General features: G+C 40.9%; 1 protein-coding gene across 3 annotated transcripts in view; it reads right to left on the bottom strand.

Moving 5' to 3' along the window:
* The window catches only part of LOC121316006 (sorting nexin-9-like), a 118,796-nt gene that overhangs the window by 55,021 nt on the left and 41,982 nt on the right, over nucleotides 1-21,793 (bottom strand). For all 3 annotated transcript variants that reach the window (XM_041250680.1, XM_041250679.1, XM_041250678.1), the window contains exon 4: nucleotides 16,200-16,283. In XM_041250680.1, the coding sequence (XP_041106614.1) occupies nucleotides 16,200-16,283 (84 nt within the window). The remainder of the gene's footprint in view (nucleotides 1-16,199; nucleotides 16,284-21,793) is intronic.

Genomic DNA, 21,793 nt, shown 5'->3' on the forward strand with positions numbered 1-21,793 from the left:
CCGCGAGTCACTTCCAGTGAAAGCCATACATGTGTCATTAATGGACAGCACATGAAGCTCACTTACACTTCTGGCAGACGTAATGGCTATTAAAAATGCCACTTTCAAAGAAACGGCTCAGTAATGCTGACGCCATGGGCTCGAATTGGCGACCCATAAGGGCCCACAGTACCAGTTTTAGATCCCACTTGAGGACCATACTTTTCATGGGAGGACGAAGCCTCCGAGACCCTTTAAGAAATTGCACTGCCCCAGGGGACACCGAGTCAATTTTCTCATGGCACACTGATATTGCTGCCAGGTATACTGCCACTTGTACTATAAGTGGACGCTGATTTTCCTGCATTAAACAAGTGTTGTAAGAAGGTTAATATCGTCTCAATCGGGGAAGTCACAGGATCGTGACCTTCGGCAAGGCACCAGTCTTGGAAAACTTTCCATTTGTATGAGTACTGGGCTCTAGTGCTCGGTGCCCTAGCAGAGTGTAGTGTTTCTACTACTGCATCGGGCAAACCTCGTCTGAATAGATGGCTCCGTTCAACGGCCAGACCCAGAGTTGGAGCTGGGCTGGGTTTGGGTTCCATAATAGCCCCTCCGCTTGGCTCAGGAGGTCCTTGCGCAGCGGGAGCTGCCACGGCTGATCCAACAACATGTCGGAGAGGAAAGCAAACCAGAGGCGTCTCGGCCATCTGGGTGCAACCAGCAAAACCTAGTGTCAGGGGTAATAATGGTAACGGAGGGAACATATACAATAGCCCCCGTGGCAAGGGTTGAGTTAGTGCGTCTACTCCCAGGGGCACCTGTCTCTCTCCACGGAGAACCATAGGGGGCAATGAGTGGACTCGTGCAGGTCGAAACCTCTCCCAAATCCGTTTCACCACTTGAGGATGCAGTCTCTATTCCGAGCTGTCTGGAGCTCTTCTGGACAGGAGGTCTGCTGCCTTGTTGTTCACACTGGGGAGGTGAACTGCCCTGATGGAATGCAACTTTCTGTGCATCCAGGACAGGAGTCTGTGCGTTGCATGGTGAAGGCCAGATGAGCGCAGGCCATCTTGTTGATTTATGTAGACTACCACTGTAGTATTGTCCGTCCGGACCAGCACATGTTTGTGCACTAATTGCTGGTGAAAATGGGATAACGCCAGGCTCACTGCTTGCAGCTCTTGCGCATTTCTGTCCACTTGCTGCCAATGTCCCTTCCACTGGCCTCTTATTCCTCTCCCATTCCAGATTGTTCCCCAGCCCAGGCTGGAGGAGTCTGTAGTGACCACTTCCCTTCCGAGGCGCAGATTGCCGGAACGGAGCCACCACTCCAGTGTCTTCTGGCATTGGCTGGACACTCACACCAGCCGGTACCATTCTCAGACTGGGTGCACCTTGAGCGTATTCACCCAGGCTTGAAGCAGGCACATTCTCAGCAGCCCTAGTGGAAGGATTCTCGAGGCGGCTGCCATCAGCCCCAACAACCTTTGATATACTTTGACCTGTAGGAGATTGTCCTCTCTGAATAGGGAGAGTGTGGCCTCCAACAACCGAATCCTGTCTTTCTTAGGCCCTGGCGTTGGTCTCCAGCCGGGGAACCAGTTACCCCTGGCCTGCGGTGGTCCTATGCCTCTGGCTCTGCCTCTGCCTGCTTGTCTACTCTGGGGTGGAGGGTGGTGGTCAGACCCTTTTACTCCAGCAGGCTGCAAATACCACCCTGGGCGCTGACTGTAAACCGGAAGGCGCAAAAACTTGGAGGCGACCTCCGTGCCTTGTGGGACCTCTCAAGGCTCACATCAGTGGTCATCCCAAAAGTCTGCCCCGGTGTAATGGGGGCATCCAATAGCGTCACCTTCGCGGTCTCCATGACCTTGGTTTGTGTCAGCCACAAATGCCAGCAGGCGGCCACCATCGTCGCAAGCAACCGCCCTGATGTCTAACCTAACTCCCCCATTAAGTCAGTCACCGCTTTACCTACCGCCTGGAGCTCCCCTGTGTCTGCCTCTGTAGCCCTTTCCTGTAGCCTCTCTGCTAACTGGTTTTGGTAGTGCACCAGTATAGCCATGGCATTTGCTGCTCGGACTGACAGCGCTCCTGATGCGTACGCCTTTTTCAGCATCGCATCCGTTGTCCAAGGCTTGGATGTGCAGGTTGGGTCCTTATCCCCCTTGGTGAAGGTGGAAGCTTGCACCAATACCGTGACCCTGAAAGTGGGGAATGTGACTAGGCCAGCTTCTTGGGCTCCTGCAGTATGAAGCAGACACTCTGCTGTTCTGGAGGCTGAGGGTGCAGACGCTGGGTTGCTCCAGGAGGAGCACACCATTTCTAGGAAGTCCTGGCATAAAGGGAGGGCATGCTGTGGGTGCCTTTTCTGTCAGGAAGCGGCTTCCCTTTCCCTCCTTTTCTGCCAGCCAGGGAACGTCCATGGCTGCAGCTGCACACTGCATTAGCACCCGGAACTCTTACCTCTGCGACATGTGTGGCAAGGGCGGCAAGGAGCCCCCCACCGTGGCCTGCCCGATGGAGGTGGCTGGGTCTGAGACGTCCGATCTGGACGCCGTGAAGAACAGCTCACCTGGGCTAGGGGGTCTAGGCAAAGGGGATGTGGAACAAGACTGTGGGGGCTGGGGCTGCAGGGTGATAGGGGGCAGTCTGCCCTGTGATTTTAATAGGGTCTCCAGCATGGTCTCTGCTAGCTCCGCGAAGCGACGTTTGGCCGAGCTTGGGCGCCTTCGAGGCGACTGCAGTGGGGATTGTCTGTGCCTGCATGGGGAACGGCAGCGGTGCCTGTCCCCTGGTGAGCGTCCCCTCGAGCAGTACATCCTCGGCGGTGACCATCTCGTCACCCCTGAGAGGTACCTGCGCCTCTGTACCAGTGGTTGGGAAGGGCAAGGTGACCCAGGTGTGTGTGAGAGCTCCCTGGTCTCTGTAGTGGGGGGGGGGGGGGGGGGGGGGGGGTCCTGGATGACCTCTGCGGAGGCTCTTGGACCACTGATCTCATTCTCCCATGGCTCGAGGAAAGAGACTCTGCTGGGGATAGGGCTGCTCTCCGTCACTTAGTTCTCCTTGACAACTTCCTACAGGGAGAGCAGTTCAGTTCAGCTGCCAGTGCTTTGGCCGCGTGTTCTGGCCCTAAGCATCTGGCACAGGACCGGTGCTCGTCCTGCCTGGGCAGCTTCACTGCACACTGGTTACACTGGTGTAACCCAGCAGAGGACCCAGTCGACTGGACCGACATGGCTTTGCAGGTGAAGCTGCTGCACTCTGTGTCAATAGTAGCGCGGTCTGTGCCGGCTGTGGACACTTCCAAGCGATTCACTGGTGATGAATCAGTCGGTGCCGGGATCGGCGTCGAAGCGAGCACTGTCGGTGCCAAGTGGTCGTCCCGAGTCAATTGGCATGGAGGTCGGTGCTGATGTGTAGTGTATTCGGTGCCAGGCTGTAGACAGTCCCGAAGCTATTCACCGGTGCCGAATCAGTCTGTGCCAGGATCGACATTGAGAAGAGCGTGGTCAGTGCCGAGAGGTCGGTGCAGAGTCAATCGGTGCCGATGTGTAGCGCAGTCGGTGCCGGGCTGTAGACGGCTCCGAAGAGGTTCTCCGATCCCGATTCAATCGGTGCCGGGAAAGGCGCAGAGGAGACCGCTGTCGATGCCGAGTGGTCGAAGCCGCGTCAATCGGCGCCGATGTGTAGCGTGGTCGGTGCTGGGCTGTAGACGGCTCCAAAATAGTCACCGGTGCAGAGTTAATCGGTGCCGTGATCGGCATCGAGGAAAGCGCTGTCGGTGCCGAATGGACCTGTTCCAAGGTCGGTGCTGATGGTAGGCACGGTCGGTGCCGGGCTGTAGGTGGCGCAGAAGATATTTGCACCTGTGCCGAGTCAAATCGGGGCTGGGCAGGAGCTGTTTTTCTCAACCTCGCAAGTCAGCCGAAAAACTACGGTTGATGCCGCGGTATGCAGCAGATTCAATCGCCGTGGTAGCCGAGGACAAGCGCAGCCGTGCTAGGAAAGCTCGAGGCTTGAGAGGGGCGCTAGGCCAGAGTTGTTTTTATTTGTTTGTTTTTGGTCACTGTGACGATTAAATCGGCGTAGAGGACGATGCTGCAAGCCCGTGGAGTAAATAAAAGCCTGCAGCTCTCTGCACTCGTGTGGGTGTTCGAGAAGTGGAGAACGGGAGAGCAAGAGGAGAGAGAAAAGAAATAAAAAAAACGTACATGAACAGTAAAGGCGATTTGCCCAGCCTGACCTGGAGTTTATTCTTTTGTTTTGTGTTCAAGATTTGTTTTATTTAATTATTTGTTTTGGTCTGTGAGCAGTGTTTTGTTTGTTTAAATATTTTATTTATTTTTGTGTAAAAATAAAACGGCGCATGCCGCGTCTTTTTGAACTGCTGTACCTGCTGTTTGTTATTCTTCCGGCTTCTAGCCTGATGTAACTGCAACGCCATTGCCTGCCACAGCTCCCAATTTTAAAAAAAATGCCATTTGATGTTTTCTTTTGTAATGATTTTTCTTTTTATTTATCCCCTTCTTTGGTGGTGTACTAGGCACATTAAATCAGGGTGGGTGCTATAGGTTGCATAGTTCAAAGTAGAAAAGTCAAAGTGGCCTGGTGTCATTCAAGATTGGAATTATTTTAGAAGTAAGAGATTACGAAGTCTCTTAAAGTCAACGTACCGTATTTCTTCGAATTTAAGATGCGCTTTAACAAATTTTTGCTTCTTAAAAATAGCCTGCGTCTTAAATTAAATTAGAGTACAGTATTGTATTAAAACTGGCAAACAAAAGATGTGGCTATCCGAGTACGCAAACAGCAACGTGACACTGCCAAGAAAAGACAACAAAGGCCTCTGCCCAAATACACAAGCAGCAATGTGACACTGCTGAGAAAAAACAAACCAAGCTTCCTGAGGAATTCCAAGAGAAAGGTTTACAAATTCAGCATTTCTAACAAACAGTGCCAGCTTGGACAGATCGGAAATGCTGATCAGACCCCCGTATTTTCTGACATGCCAAGCAATGTTCAATGTTGTTGTGGTTGCCAGGATGTGTGATGCCATAAGTGAGTGGTGGTAAGTGTACGACAGAAGACCTGTTCACACTTGTACTAGTACGATACCAGTACAGTTAGTTTTGGTATAGAATATACCGGTACAAAACCAGTTTCTGTCCTAACTCACTTTTCAATACCGGTACAGTACCGATATACCTGTCCACATTCATGTCTGTTTAAGTTGACAGTGTTCGGGTTCTGAACTCGTTTCCATGACGACCGCCGTCACATGTGTTAGAAATGGATCCGCTGTTATGTAATACAGCATATTTTGTCGTCCTGTCAATGTACAGTATTTTGTTTTGGTGTTCAGTCATTATTAAGAGACAAGCAGATTGTGAAAGGATGACACGAACAAAAAGGAGAAAACAATTAGCCTCACGGCTTGCATCGCGGCTTTGGGAATGCATGCTTTTTTTTATTTATTTATTTTTTTGCTTTTTGATATTCCCTCAGTAGGGATTTTATTCTAGAATGTGGTAAAAATCGGAAACACGTCGTTGTAATATTAATAGCATGTTTTCATATTATTATTTAATAATAGGTTAACTTTAGGCTACGTAGTTTACATTTAATCGCTGGCTACTTTAATTATATTATAGGTTTTATTCATACATGTACTTGCAATACATTTGCAAGTATTAGTGAAAGTGAAATAAATACAACAGATGCATTATTTTGTATAAGGGTTATGAGGTAAAGAGAAATAATTTATCATTTGTTGTGAGATTTATTTTTATGTGCAATTATATTTGTGTTTAAAATGTAATAACAGTTTCTAATATGACATAGTATCTATTATTTAATAATAGAGGTTTAATTCCCAATTTAATTCCCAATTTACAAAGACATGGCAAACTCTCACCAGAGTTGCCATTTTAAAAAAATTACTGTCTGCAATGCAAAACTTGTTTTCGTTTCTCAAATACAAATGGCGTTCTGTAATTTTCGATGAACACAGAGGACCTTGCCTTTAAGGTCTAAGATTCGCGCATGCATAGAAAGGCTCAAAAAGGCAAACACTAACTTATTTCACGGCTAACTTATTTCCTGTGAAACCGGTACGAAATCTGCTCGTTTTTGAGTTTCGTACCGATACAGTTGCACGACACCGATAAAAACACCAGTGTGGACAGATGTTTCGGTACTGTTTCGGGACGGTTCCACAATGATCCCGGTATAAAAATACTAGTGTCAACAGAGCAAGAGATGCATTTTCAGTACTATACAGTGTGCAGCACAATAAACAAGCTCCATGGTTAATCTACAACAACACTGTTTCAGGTTCAGAAGCATTTAAACTAGAAAGGAAGGGGGGAGAAATCAACAAAAAAACAGAAGGGAGACCGCATCAAAACAAGGACAACAACTCAGGTAAGACAAACATTACGTAAGTAAACACGTTTTTTGATATCCATCTAAGTAAGCAATAATGAAACTAGACAGTTATAAGTAGGGCTTTAACCGATAAAAAATGATAAAACACCCCCAATACAAAAAAAAAATTAAAATTGGTGGACAGCCAATAAACACCGGAAACCACTGGAAAAAACAGTGGAAATCAATTCACACTGATTTCACCCCTTTCCCATTAAAAACCTAAAACCTACCACAAATAAAAATATACATTTCCCAGCACAGCTTTCCTGCCTTGTATCTATCATTGATTCATTCTGAATACTTTAAACCCGCCTCAACTACCGAGTGACAGCACATTCCTATTGGAGACTCTGCTTGCAAGATTTAAAACGAGATTACAGTTAGGAATGAAGGGTTGTTAGTAGGGTTGCAATGAAAGCTACATTTTGACCTTCGAAGGTTCGGAACACATTACTGAAGGTATCCTTCGACGGTACTCATTTGCATAATTTTTGGTGACGTAATTGAAAATCCTATTATTTTACAGGTAATCCATATTAATGGAATAAAACATTCACATGCAGTTTATAAATAAGTTATATAGAACAAATCATGTTTTAATCATTTAAAATATATATATTTTTTTTAATTATTAATTACATTAATAATAACATGAACTTATGCTTGTCAATTAATCCCAGAAGAGACTGGTTATGCCTTCACTTGCACAGTTTGTATTTAACTTTTTTTTTGGTCGTCTGAGCATTTAAGAAAAAAATCCCAAACAGCAGAGGGGTTTAGAGAATTATTTTCAATACAGCTTACGCCTTACGCACGCTATAACGCTTTGCTGTTGATATGCTCAATGAAGAAATTAAAGGTTTGCTTCTGGATAACACGAGCTGGAGTGGAGAAGGGTGGACAGTGCTCAGTTTTCGAAATTAAAATGATTAGTGTTAGCGTATACCCTAACCCTAACCCTATCATAGCACTTCTCTTACACTGTCTTGCACACTGGGTATTCAGTACATATTTTACTGAAGCAATACAGCCTAGAGGTACAAGCCACTGCTTTGGATACTTTATACCTTGCTCCATACACTGCAGCGGCGCCATGGAGAGTTGCTACGTAACTACTGCGGCAGAGGCGTTGGTGGAGATGACTTCCCTCCTAGTAACAGTATCCACAGCCACTCCCTGGCACAGATGGGTCAGTTGTTAGGATAGGGTCACCATGCAGTGAGGGGACACTGTAATTAAAAGATTGGGTCTCCCCGCAAAACCACTCGATTGAACCGTACTTGGAGGGGGCGCATTCGGAGGAGAACCAGAGGAAGTATCTGGGAAGCTGCTGCCTTCAAGCAGAGGAGCTGCTGGAAGGTAGACACCTTCACTTGCTGAGCTGAGAAAGCTCTAGGCAGGATGAGAACCTGTGAACTCTTTCTTCTGGCAAAGTGGTGATCATCTGGTAGAGCCACAACTATTTTCGAACTGTGATCAATGCCGCAAGGCCTCTCTATTCAATTTGTACCACTGCAAGAGGTGATCTATCACTAGGCTCAGATCCTCCAGCGTGTGCTGGGGGGGTTTATGGTTCACCGACAGCGCCTGCAACAGTGTAGCCTGGTACGCCACAAGGGTGCTAGTAATACTACTCATGCATGTGACGAGGGTCTCTGCCAAATAAGCCTTTTTGAGCATGGTCTCAGTGACCTTGCACTGTTTATTTGGGCAGTACACGTCCTTAGCCTGGACTAGCAAATGTGGAGCCTGAACTAAAGCAGCAATCGATGGCTCAAAAAGGGAAGGGGAACTGAAAAGGTTTCCAACTCTTTGTCCTCAGTCTGAGGCCTGAGTTCCAGTTCCTGCTCCATGTCCTCATTAGGCTCCTCTGAAACAAGGATTATTCTTCTTCCTCTTGGGCAGGGGTGGAGAGGAAGAGGACGAGGACGAAGAAGAGCATCTACCTTTGGCGTGCTGACTGCGCAAAGCAGAGACGTGTGCAGGAAGGAGAGCCTCTCTGCTCCACAGAGGGAGAGTGCGACCTTTGAGTCGGGAAGAGAGAGGGCTACTTTCGGAAACTGGCTCAGTGGTAATGCAATCACTTTTTGTTTTTTATTTATTTTTTAAATAGGGTACCCACAACTATCAGTGCAGGCTAATTAGTACAGCTACAATGACAGGCAGACCAGCAGGCCATTCTGGTGTTTTTTTTTTTTTTTTTTTAATTAATATATATTGTAAGGTAGCAGGGAGGGGGTTAAAATCCTTCCCTGCTAAAACTTGTGAGAATGCACTTTTGGGTCTAATTGTTTAATTGCTTAGTAATCCCCTGCACCTGATGGTAGTTGTAAATTAGAGCCAGGTGCAGGGTATTTAAGAGACACAGGCAGTTTGTTCAGGGCTGCTGTATGTAGGGAGGCAGAAGTTGTGGTCTGCTTCCAAGCAGTCAAGGTAAAGTGCTGTAGGAAACCGTGAGTTTGAGTTACAGGTAAACAGCTTAGCTATCCTGGTTCAGTTAGGTTCCAGACTGTATAGTTAGTGCTCCAGGAAGGAGCTAGGTGTTTGTTTGTTTTGTTTAATTTATTTGATTGGTGTTTATTAAAAGTGCGCATCAGGGCTAAGAAAATTCAATTTCTGTGTCCTGGGTCTATTTTAAAGGGGCAACGAACGTGAAAAGTGAAAGGATCTTTTACAATATATATATATATATATATATATATATATATTATATATATATATATATATATATATATATATATATATATATATATATATAGACACACACACACACACACACACACACAACACCCCCATTTTTCCAGTTTTTATTGAAATTTAAGCAGTTCAAGTCCAGTGAATAACCTGAAATGGTACAAAGGTAAGCGGTAAACTGCCAGAGGTGAAAAAAAAAAAAAGTTTAGGTTACCAAAAACTGAAAAATAATGTACATTTCAGAGTTATACAAAAAGGCCTTTTTCAGGGAACAAGTAATGGGTTAACAACTTACAGCTGTTCTGCAGCAATGGAAGTAAATTAAGCCTTGAAAGTTGATGCTAACAATTCCTACCGGTGTCCCAACTTTTGTTGATTATTTACAAACCCTCTGTCTATATAAAAGCAGTGTTGGAACATACTATGTGACTACACCCTCTTAAGCATTATTTGGACAGTATTGTACTGCAGGAAGTAGTATATTGCTATCATAATGTGTGAGGAAAAAGGCAATTAACAAAAGGAAGACAGACAGACCATTATAACCCTTAAAAGTGTAGGTCTTTCCTTTAGAGAAATTGCAAAGAAAGCCAAGGTGTCAGTGAGTACAGTTTCCTACACCATCAAAAGGCACTTGGAAACTGACAGGAAGAGGTCTGGCAGACCCAAAGCCACAACAGAATCAGAAGACAAGTTTCTGAGAGACAACAGCTTGCATGATAGGCGGCTCACAGGCCAACAGCTTCGAGCACAGCTTAACGCTGGTCGAAATAAGCAAGTCTCAGTTTCAACTGTGAAGAGAAGACTTTGAGCTGCAGGTTTGACAGGTCAAGTGGCATTAAGAAAGCCATTGCTAAGATGGCAAAATAAGAAAGAGAGGCTTGCCTGGGCCATGAAGCACCGGCAGTGGACTACTGAAGACTGGAAGAAGGTCTTATGGACCGATGAATAAAAATTTGAAATCTTCGGTTCATCACGCAGGGTTTTTGTACGCCGTCGAGTAGGCAAAAGGATGGTTCCTTGGTGTATGACACCAACTGTCAAACATGGAGGAGGAAGCATGATGGTCTGGGGCTCTTTTGCTGGATCCAGAGTCGGCAACTTGCATAGAGTGAGTGGCACCCTGAACCAAAACGGCTACCACAGCATTTTGCAGCGCAATGCAATACCCTCTGGTATAGGCCTAGTTGGTCAGGGGTTCATCCTACAGCAAGATAATGAACCAAAACATACCTCCAGGCTATGTCACAACTACCTTAGAAGAAAAGAACAAGACGGTAGGCTTCAAATCATGGAATGGCCAGCACAGTCTCCAGACTTAAACCCCATTGAGCTGGTTTGGGATGAACTGGACATAAGGGTGAAAGCAAAGCAACCTACAAGTGCAACACATTTGTGGGAACTTCTGCAACAGTGTTGGGAAGAACTTTCCGAACAATATTTGATTTCCATTGTAGAAAGAATGCCACGAGTGTGTTCGGCTCTATCTGCAAAAGGTGGCTACTTTGTTGAGTCAAAAATTTAGATTAAATTTTGTTAAACAAAATGATTCCATGATTTCTTTTTTATCTCCAATTGTTTATCTGTTCTATGCTTTAATTTCAGAGTGCATTGAGACATTAAACTGCGTACATTTCAATAAAAACTGGAAAAATGTGGAGGTTTTCTACAACTTTTGACCGGTAGTGTATATTATATATACGCTGTAAAATTTCATAAAATCTGCAATGAGAAAATAGCGTTTTCTGCAAAATTCTGCGGCAGTGACTTTTAATAAAAAATAGTGTCATGAGTATAATTAAGTAAGAACAAGTCACAGTTAGTTATGCATTTTTTTTTTTTATTAATACATTACTAAAATCTGAAAAAAAACCAGAACAAACATGTTTGCCATATTTTATGGAAATCAAAAGAAGAAAAAAACACATACAATAAAGCAGAGAGTTCACTTTTTTTTAAAGAACTCTTACAGCACTGACTATTCAATGCCATTTTTTTAAATATACATAAAACATAACAATTCTTAAAAAATAAATTAGACAGTTATGGCCAAAACATAGGACTGTATTTAATCACTTTAGTAATAATAACATTTGCCTAGCAGAATAAGATTGTAGTGGATCACTGGGATTCAAATTAGCATTGGTACATTTTACAAATGTGTTCTAGGCTTGGAGCATTTTTGTACAATGTAACAGGGTATTTTTAGAAACATTTGTTCTTCACCAAAATGTTGCAATTTTAAAACATATCCACATCAAGACAGCACACAGAAATAGTTTGGAAGCTGTGACAAGCGCTTGGAAACAGTGACAGGCGACACTGATTGGCTGATAAACGAGCATTTCTGTTTATTTGGCCGAGGTCACAATGTGAAAGTGCTACCATCGCATACCACAAAACAAACAGGAAAGTAACGATTAAAAAAAAAAAAAAAAAAAAAAAAAAAAAAAAGAGGATTTTCACAAAAATGTCATCCCAAGTCATCCCAAGTAATCAGGTAATATCTAACATAGTTCATCGCCACCTTCCTTTTTGAGCATTCATGTTACTACACCATGTACAGAAATGTGTGTAACCTGTACAAGCAAGGTCCTAATTGTTTTTCTCAATTTAAAGCTTTATTGTAAAAAAGCTACATCAACTGAAGCTTGTTAGTGTTTCTGATCTGGACTTGGTTGAAAATATCTGCTGTGATCCTGCTTCCAAATCTTCCACAAATGGAGAATGTACCCAGTGCAAGGATATAAAACTTCCACTAATCTATTATTATGATGCATTGGTTAGTGTTTCATATTGACAGTGAGTAACCCAGAAAGTGGAGAAAAGAAAAAACAAAGATAAGGAAAAGCGGCCTATGAAGATCACAGTAAAGAAAGAACTAGAAAGCACTGTGGAGAAGCTCACTGAGATGTTTAACAGCCTACTCAACAGATTCAGAAGGCACACCTTCAACATAAAGCAACAGTTTGCTTACTGCTGTGCATTGAACAATGTTGTCATATGCATTGTTAACAATGTAAAGTTTTTGTTCTACATAAACACTGATAATAATTTTGGGGGTGGCTGGTAAAGGAGAAGATCTGTCATCTGTGTTAAAACATTGTCCTACAGATAGACTGGTGTTTGTGAAACTTAAAGAAAAGGTACAGTGTGTTGCATATTTGCTGTTCTTTGTGAAAAACTGTTTATTTTGACTATCGGTAAATGGCTTAGCCATCTGATACTTCAATAGTATTGTTAAAGTATTAGTTAAGTTAGGGTTTTTTTGTTTATTGTTTTGATTTGTAAATAAATTCGCGCTACCAGACGCTTAAACTGCAGCTCTCCAGCCGTTGACCTGCCTTGACTGCACAGCACACTCTACTACACTAGTTAAACACATACACCGCCTATAGGAAGTCTACACCCCCTTGAACTTTTTTCACATTTTGTTGTGTCAGTGCCCTCAGAGTTTCATGCATTTAAATGAGGATTTTTTTCCACTTATCTACACACCATACTCCATACTGTTAAGGGGGAAAAAAAAGTTTTTATTGAGAAAAAAAAAAAATCTATATATTAAATACAAAACTGAAAAGATCATAATTGGATAAGTCTCCACCCCCCCCCCCCCCCCCCCCCCCCCCCCCCCCCGAGTTAATACTTGGTGGAAGCACCTTTGGCAGCAATTACAGCTGTGAGTCTGTTGGGATAGATCTCTACCAACTTTGCACACCTAGATTTGTCAATATTTGACCATTCTTCTTTACAAAACTGTTCAAGCTCTGTCAAGTTCCTTGGGGAACATTGATGGACAGCAATCTTCAAGTCATGCCACAAATTTTTATTGGATTTAGGTCGGGGCTCTAACTGGGCCACTCGAGGACATTTACCTTTTTGTTCCTTAGCCATTCCAGTGCAGCTTTGGCTGTGTGCTTTGGGTCATTGTCACGCTGAAAGGTAAACATCCATCCCAGTTTCAGCTTTCTTGCAGAGGACAGCAGGTTTTCCTCAAGGACTTCTCTGTACTTTGCTCCATTCATTTTCCCTTCTATCATGACAAGTGTCCCAGTCCCTGCCAATGAGAAAAATCCCTTCATAACATGATGCTGTCACCACCATGCTTCACAGTAGGGATGGTGTTCTTGGGTGATGTGCTGCATTGGGTTTGCACCAACATATTGCTTCGCATTTAGGCCAGAAACTTCCGTTTTAGTTTACGTCAGACCACAAAACTTTTTGCAACATGGCTACAGAATCTCCTGAGGTTTTTTTTGCATACTTCAAAAAGGGATTCAAGGTGGGCTTTCTTGAGTAATGGCTTCCTTCTTGCCACCCTACTGTACAGGCCAGTTTTCTGGAGTGCTTGGGATATTGTTGTCACATGCACACTTTAACCAGTCTTGGCCATAAAAGCCTGTAGCTCTTGCAAAGTTGCCATTGGCCTCTTGGTAGCCTCTCAAATCAGTCTCCTCGGCCATCCAGTTTGGAGGGATCTACGCAGGGTCTTGGTGGTGCCATACACCTTCCACTTCTTAATAATCGTCTTGGCCATGCTCCAAGGGATATTCAAGGCCTTTGATATTTTTTTATGCCCATCCCCTGATCTGTACCTTTCAACAACTTTGTCCCGGGGTTCTTTTGAAAGCGCCTTGGTGCTCATGGTTGTGTCTTTGCTTTGAAATGCACTACAGCAGAGGGAACCTACAGGAACTGCTAAATTTATCCTGAAATCATGTCAATCGCTACAATTTAACACAGGTGGAGACTACTTAACTTGGTGTGTGATTTTGAAGGCGATTGGTTACACTTGAGCTAATTTAGGATTGCTATTCCAAAGGGGGTGGACACTTTTCCAACCAAGCTATTTCAGTTTTTATTTTTAATTAATCTTCTACAGATTCCTAGAATATTTTTTTTTTACTTGTTGTGCAGTAGGATGTGTAGATATGTGAAAAAAAATAAAATAATGCATTTTAATTCCAGGCTATAAGGCAACAAAAGGTGAACATTTTGAAAGAGGTTGTTACTTGTAGAATATTTGTTGTATAGCAGTTGCAAAGTCAAATAAGTCTTGGCTTAGTGTCTCAAATTCAGCTTAAACCAATGTTGAGACAAAATTGTGTTTACTGTAACTCATCTAAAAGCAAGGTCTTTTTTCACTAGTGCGCTTTTGAGGCAGTGTGTCAACCCCTGTGCATATTTATGTTGATATGTTGTGTGTTGTGTGTTAATGTTGGTGTATAGTCATTGGTACATGGGATATAAATGGGTCTGTGTAACACGAGTGATTTAAAATGTATATTTGTATTTAGGCACGAGGACTACACAACACTTCACGTGCAGGTAAAATGTAATATGTGAGCACAGGAAATTGCACTAAATTAATTCACGTGCAGTTGTACTGAGACTCTAATTGAATGATTGATTAGCAATTGAGTCTCCGTACAGCTGCATAAAAGCAGCATGTTTTCACTCACTCACTCTGGGTTGTGTGTTTGGGAAGTGGAGAACGGGTGAGAGAGAGGAGAGTTAATTTAAAATAAAATCTAAAATAACAAATGCTACTCATGCGAGAGGCCTCGCATGATACTTGTTTAGTGTTCGTCCGCTCTGTCTGTCTGTCTGTCTGTCTGTCTATTTGTTAGGCCACCGCACTGTTTTGGTTTTGTGTTTCAAACCTTTTACTTCTGTTTAAATAAACACCCAGCAGTGCATTCATGATATCACTTCATCAGTCATCTCTGTATTATTTCCTTGTTCTGAAGTCACCACTCTACTGTCCTTGTGACAGCTTTTCATCCATTTATGGACCGAGTTTATAAGTTACTCAGTAAAAAACTGCTACAAAAATAGTAGCAACAAAAAGGGCAAAAAAATTGTTTCCATCCACTGCAAATTCTAGCAAGTCAAAGGGAATTCCCTTTGACGTTTGAGGTCATAGCCTAATGTGTTGCTACGTTTTCAGGTTATTCGCAAGAAATATACTTGCTAGATGATTTTCCATACATTTTTTTTTTTTAACTCGCTCGCTAATCTAGAGAGTATATTCTACCAAGTTAATTACTGAACCTTGGCCCCGTTCCATGTATGCAGTTCACAAAGCCAACAACAAAATGTACATCCCATATGGAAAAACTGAAGCAGAGTGTCATGTAAATAATGTAAATAAGTGTTGCTGCGTAAAAGGTAGTTAAAAGGTAAAGGTATAACCTGCAGCATTGTTTTCACATATTTTCCCACTAGTTTAAACGTTGCTTATTCTATTTCTGCTCTTATACATATATAAAAATGAACACTCTCTTTATACAAAAAAAAAAAAAAAAAAAAAAAAAAAAAAAAAAAACATTCAGTTTGTTTAACTTAATTTTAATTTTAAAGCTGAGGGAACACAGAGCCACTTTGTTGCTTGGAACTTGGTTTCAGGAGACTAGGTTTCAGGCCACTGCATGCCACACCAGTGGAGACTTGAGAAGACTAGTGGCACCAAATCAGCCAAATTTTTAAATGAATAAAGAATAAAAAGATGAACAAATTCTGCTTTATTTGTGCACATAGTGAATATGTCTCATTTTTGTGGGCAGTGTGGCTTCCCTCTGCCATGCAGCAATTCTGATCATTTATCGCGGTTTAGTGCATGAGGCCCTAATTTGTGGGATTTCACACTGGCAATATGATTAGAATTTCAAGTTTCAGGTGGTTAAAACATTTGAAAAAAGTACATTGTACTGTAAATATTTTGCACAACAATCAAATGTTATCCAATCACTTGGGTTATTGTCTTATTCCTAATAAGTTGGTCAAAAATCTAAAACACAAATGGTTCCAACCATCAGCAGATACTGTAGCTTAGATACAATAACAATCGGCACTACAAAGGACATGATGTTTTCCTTATAAACATACAAAACATGTAAATGTTTATAAAAAAGACAGTTACTAAGAATGTTACATTTCTACTACATGACTGGATTAAATCAATATATTAATTTATTTATTCATAATTGATGCTATTTATTCAGGCTAGCCCTTTCTTTAAATGTCTGAATCAATGCTACACATGTCAAATCCTCACATCCTTGTAAAAGCATGAAAAGGGTATACTGTACCTGGTTAGAGCCATTGTTTTGCATTGCAGGTGCCAGTCCAGCAAAGGCAGAGAGGTCTATAGCATGTCCACTAGAGGAAATAATCTGAGAAAAGAGATAAAAGGCAGTCATTATGTTTATGTTCAGTCATTAAGTCTATAACACCTGTAGGTCATATTGCATTATTTTAACAATACAGACGTCAGTAATCTAAGTAATCACCTTCAGACTAGAAATTCAGACACACTCTGGCTAGTTTTCCAAAAAAGTTATTAATCAAGGTAATTAATGGTATAAGCAGTAAGCTTTGATAGCTTTGTTCTTCAAAAGGAAGATCGTTTGGCAAACCAGACAATGATCCAGATTTAAATTCATACAGACTAATCTGAACGATTAGATCAAAGCCACAAAAAATTCTTTGATCAAGTAACTCACTCAGGAACCAGATTTAGCATGCTAAGCGTTAACACCTTCACTTCAAGGAAGTGTGAATGTTGATGTAACCTCGCCAATCAGAAACTTGCGCAAGCTCCTTTGTTTCAAAATCCTACAAAACTGCTGTATAAAGCATGCTCTTCTTGCAACATGTCAAACACTGCTGTAAAGCATGCTCTTGTTGCACCACTGCTGCAGCAAAAATGGCTAACAAACCCAGTTTTGCTACCTTGAAAAGCCTTTGCTGCTTTACTTAAGAAGATCCTAACTATACAACAGGAACTTCACACACACTACATAATGATTATTAGGGTTATCTAAAAAGAAAGGTGAACCATGATTAGGGCTTGAAGTTTTCAGGTTTTATTTTTTATTACAACATCCCTTTAAAAACTTATTTTGAGCCGATTCTGTTTCCTAATAAAAACCCAGAAAAAGCTGTTCATTACAAAACAATGTCACTTGTTTTACCTTCATATCTTGACTGAGCCTGATTGTTTTTCCCTTAATTTTTATTTCAAACAAATTGACAAATTAAGTTAATTGCTCATCGCTGATCTAACTGCATTTAATTCTTACAGTTACCTAGTTTGTGCTTTTGTTATTCTCACTCGTTTAACAGTTGTCCCAACAGATTTTCTTTTCAGTATAAAATACCCAGTAGGAAGTGTACACTGATAGCAAGTCTATCGTTTAAAATCTCACGATTTATAGCAAAGAAAAAAAAAAAAACTTAAACCCAGTCTTTAAATTAGTTCTTTATTTCGGATGCAGACAGCTTGACATCTACTAATTAACATTTAAAGTGAGGTAGAAAATTTGGAAAAATAAAAACTGAAAAGTTAAAATCTATGCGTGTATGTGATTAGATATCTTACTGTATAAATCTTAGTTTTAAAGCTGTTTTAGGAATAATTAAAAAGGTACTTGTTTTGTTAATCTGATGGCATCCAATACAATTTGATTTGCCCTTAGGAACCTATGAAAGACATCCATTGTAATTTTGTTAACTTTGTGGTATTCATTATGAAGTCATTTTAAGAATGTCTTATATGTAATACTATAGGAGTTACTGGGTTGCATACTAGATAATCTTAGATACAGAATCAGATATTTCAGTAATAGAGCATTACCTTTGAAGAACTGCAGCTCAATGTTTGTTTCTTGTTTTTTTGTGTATGGAAAACTATGAAAGAGTTTTCATCATAATTGCATGCAACTTCTAGTTTTAAGCTAAGTGATTTTGAGAACATCTCTTACAGTTAATTCTATAGAAGATGCTTTGACTGATTACTTGAATGCTGTTTTTGTCTGTTTTGTTATGTTGTACGAATAATAGATATGCACTGAAACCAAGGTTCAGTTTTGGATTCTGCCCAAATACCTACTTCTTTGAGCAGGGTTCACCTCTGCCCAGACGCCAGGAACCCCCGCATTAAACTTGCATATGCGTATTGCAGTATCAGGTGATTATTGTTTTCTGGATCTTTGTTATTGTCGTGAATAGTGAAAGCTGTCATTTTGTAATGTATAAAAAACGCTAAAACAAGTTTGGTGATGATGTATTTCTCAGTGAAAGAGGGCATTTCTAGTAAAGCAACATGTACTTTACTCCTTAAACCAAGGTACAGAATTTCATTGAGTCGTTTTTTTTACTGATAAATTTATATACGATGCCAGAGGTGACGCGCGTAGGGGGTGCACGCCTGGTCACGTGCCCCCGCCCCTTCCGTCCCGCCCCCTAGATTTCTTAGCTATTGCGTTACACGGAAAAAAAGTGCTGAAAGTGCTTTTTTTTGGTGGCCTCAATACGCTTCAATCAGTATCGGTTTCAATTAGTAAACATGAACCGCCACTCATAACTTACCAATGACATGCTTGCTGTCTGCCAAATCGTGTGTTTCAAACTTCTGTTTGTGATTAGGCTATTTACTGTCATTCATGAGAGGTTTAAACTCTTCTGAGTGGACAATGTACAAAGCTTTTACACTTTACAGTACAAATGGACGCGCAATGTGACGGTGTCATGGCAAAATCCCCCCCCCCCCCCCCGGTCATGTGACATGTCGGTGTTCTGTTGCTATGCGCGTCACTGCTTTTGCTCCACTTGTCTTGACACTTGGAGTTCATGGACCCTGTCATTGTCTACACAGTGAAACGAAACTGCATCAAATAATCTTTCTTTTTACAGTGGAAATTTGTAATACTGTGGGGTTTTTGTCCCTCAAAAAAGTACATTTATCAATTGATATGGATCACTTGAAAACAGTACATCGCTATCTCAGCACAGATGGGTATCCTGAAAAAAACACCAAAGAATAGGGGTATCAGAAGGAAAGCCAGTACAGTCATTTTGAAAGGTAATATATATATATATATATATATATATATATATATATATATATATATATATATATATATATATATATATATAGTGATGGAGTGTACATTCCAGAACAATATTGGTCAGCTAGGAGGCCGTGGCTGTAAGGAATGTACACTCCATGTGCCTAAAAGTTGTACGGTTAGGTTCAAAGGAAACTAAAATGTGGAGACAACATAAACTAACAAATAAATTAAATAATATAATGTTCTTGTGGTTAAAACTAAAGATGGGATAATTGATTAACTACTAAATGATAATGGTGTGATAAATAAATGAGAGTTAAAATAATTAAATCTGTATCAGTAAGTAGGTCTTATTTAGTAGAGATCATACATAGGGGGGTATTATGACCCAGTAAAGGTTACTAGAGTTGGAACAAACTCCAGGTTGATTCAATAAACCAATTAATTATGTTTAAAAGGGTGTGAGTGTGTGTGTTTCAGGGTGGGTGATAGTAGGAATTGAGAGAGAGAGAGAGAGAGAGAGAGAGAGAGAGAGAGAGAGAGAGAGAGAGAGAGAGAGAGAGAAAAAACGGAGAACGGTAAAAGTGAAAGGAGACTTTGTATTGAGGGTAAGCAGAATTAGCCTGCCCCTGTTTAGTTTAAAGGGAAAAATAACAAGTGTTTAGTTTAGGACCTGAGAACGGGGTAGGTTTGGTTTGTTTTCTGTTTGTTTGTTTTCAAATAAAACCACACTCTGGCGTGTTTCATTTCAAGTACAGCTTTTGTTCGGATTATGTCGGTTGTGTTGTGTAACTATTTTACACAACACAACGTCTTTATTTAACCTGGTGAACGACAGCGAATACTTCACTATATATATATATATATATATATATATATATATATATATATATATATATATATATATATAACATACACACACACACACACACACACACACACACACACACACACACACTAAAAGTTTTTGAAGCCGTCTCGTATTTTTGAAGACGTACATTGACAATTAAATAATAAACGTTCCACACACATAACACGGCTTGGAAAAATAACAACATTTAATTGGTTAAAAAGCATCACATGACCATGCGTATATACAGTGTATACCTTGTCTTGCATACTAATGAGCCGCTTCACATTAAATAAATCACTAAGCACCACTACAATCTCAGTTCCATAAACTGCCATTTTACTTGTTATTAGTTACAAAACCACTGCCAAAAAATGAGTGGCATTTCACTTATTTCCTTTAATATATTTGGGGATGAAAATCCACATAACTGATACACCAACTTTGACTGAAGACACAACAGTTGATGAGGAACAGCTAAATGAAATAGAATACAAAGATTGAAAACACACACACAAAAAAAAAAAAAAAAAAACTACACCTTTTGCTGGTTAATGTACTTAAAGAAAAAAAATATGGACATTCATTTTATGGAAATAAATTCAAAAAAATCTCAGCATCATAAGGTAATTTTATGCCACCTCAAGAAGTTAAACTAAGGACCAGTATTCAGTCTCCAGTTATAGAACTCTGAGCTGGACTAACACATATTTTAACAGCAGAAGTTTTAACATCTCTGCTGACCGCGAGTTTAAAACCAGCAGTAATGTATTCATTTCAGTCAGGAAAACTGTTAGAAAATCAGGTAAGGACAAGGCCAGACACGACTCCCTGAATTACCGGCCTGGATTTTAAACATCTGCGAGAAACTGATGTACTTTCCCCTGACACCGTGGTCGGATTGGTAGGTAAAGTCTGGTTCAAACGTTAACTTAATCTGGCACAACTTGGATGCGAGGGTGCCTGACAAATAACAAAAAACAAATTTTGAGATCTAAAAGAATGAAAACATACTAGAATATGTGTAAACTTTATAGCAAATGTTTGCATATAATGAGTTAACAAACTCACTTCAAGATCCGACTTCAGTCTCTCTCTATCAGCTGCTCTCCTTACTTAGTGTAATTTGAAACACTTGACCATCATCCAGTTTGTGCTCAGCCCTCTAGTTTCTAGTGAGATGTCACTTTCGATGCATAAATTCACAATAAAACGAACATGTGCAATTTATTTTTAATAAGAGAACAATGAATAAAATTAAATTTGGGACTATATTACACTTAGGATATATACACAATAAGTTTCTGGTTTTGTCTTAATTTAAATGTGTTTTAATTATTAGGCTTCCAAGCCAAAGGCTGGGAAGGCTATTGTTTTGTTAAGATTTTCTTTTAAATTTATTTATTTTAATTTTTTGTTTATTTTTTTCTTCCCAAAACTTTAAACTGCTGCTGCTTCGAAGCTGTGTGACTGACCAGGTTCTGACTTGGCAGCTAACAAGCTGGATACTTTGGCTGTTTGATGCTGAAAAATTTTTGCTGCTGCATCCTTGCAATTAGCCCCGTGACGTATTTTTCGATAAAACCTTTGGAAATCTTCTTCTTGGGAACCGGTGAAGCGATTGATTTGAAACTTAGCATATATAATCAGCATTCAAACCCGCATCAAGTTTGTGTAGCAAAAGTTGCTGTGATAAATTAATGTCAAAATGGCTGCCACAAATCTTATCGAAACGCGCCCCTATAAAGAAACTGCTGCTGTTTGAAAACAGTTTGTCCAACAAACTCAAAACTTGGTAGTTATCGTCCCAGTAACAAGGGGATACAAATATGTGAAACTGGTGATGTTTTATAAAAGAAGATGGCCGCCACTTATACGTTTACATTTGAAATTTAAACCCGCTTCAGTTGACAAACTGTTCACTTGACTAACTTTAAACTTCACAAGCATCTTCCCTGACACTATAGCAATACAACTGACT

The sequence above is a fragment of the Polyodon spathula genome, chromosome 5, assembly GCF_017654505.1.
Source record: "Polyodon spathula isolate WHYD16114869_AA chromosome 5, ASM1765450v1, whole genome shotgun sequence".
Classification (NCBI taxonomy): domain Eukaryota; kingdom Metazoa; phylum Chordata; class Actinopteri; order Acipenseriformes; family Polyodontidae; genus Polyodon; species Polyodon spathula.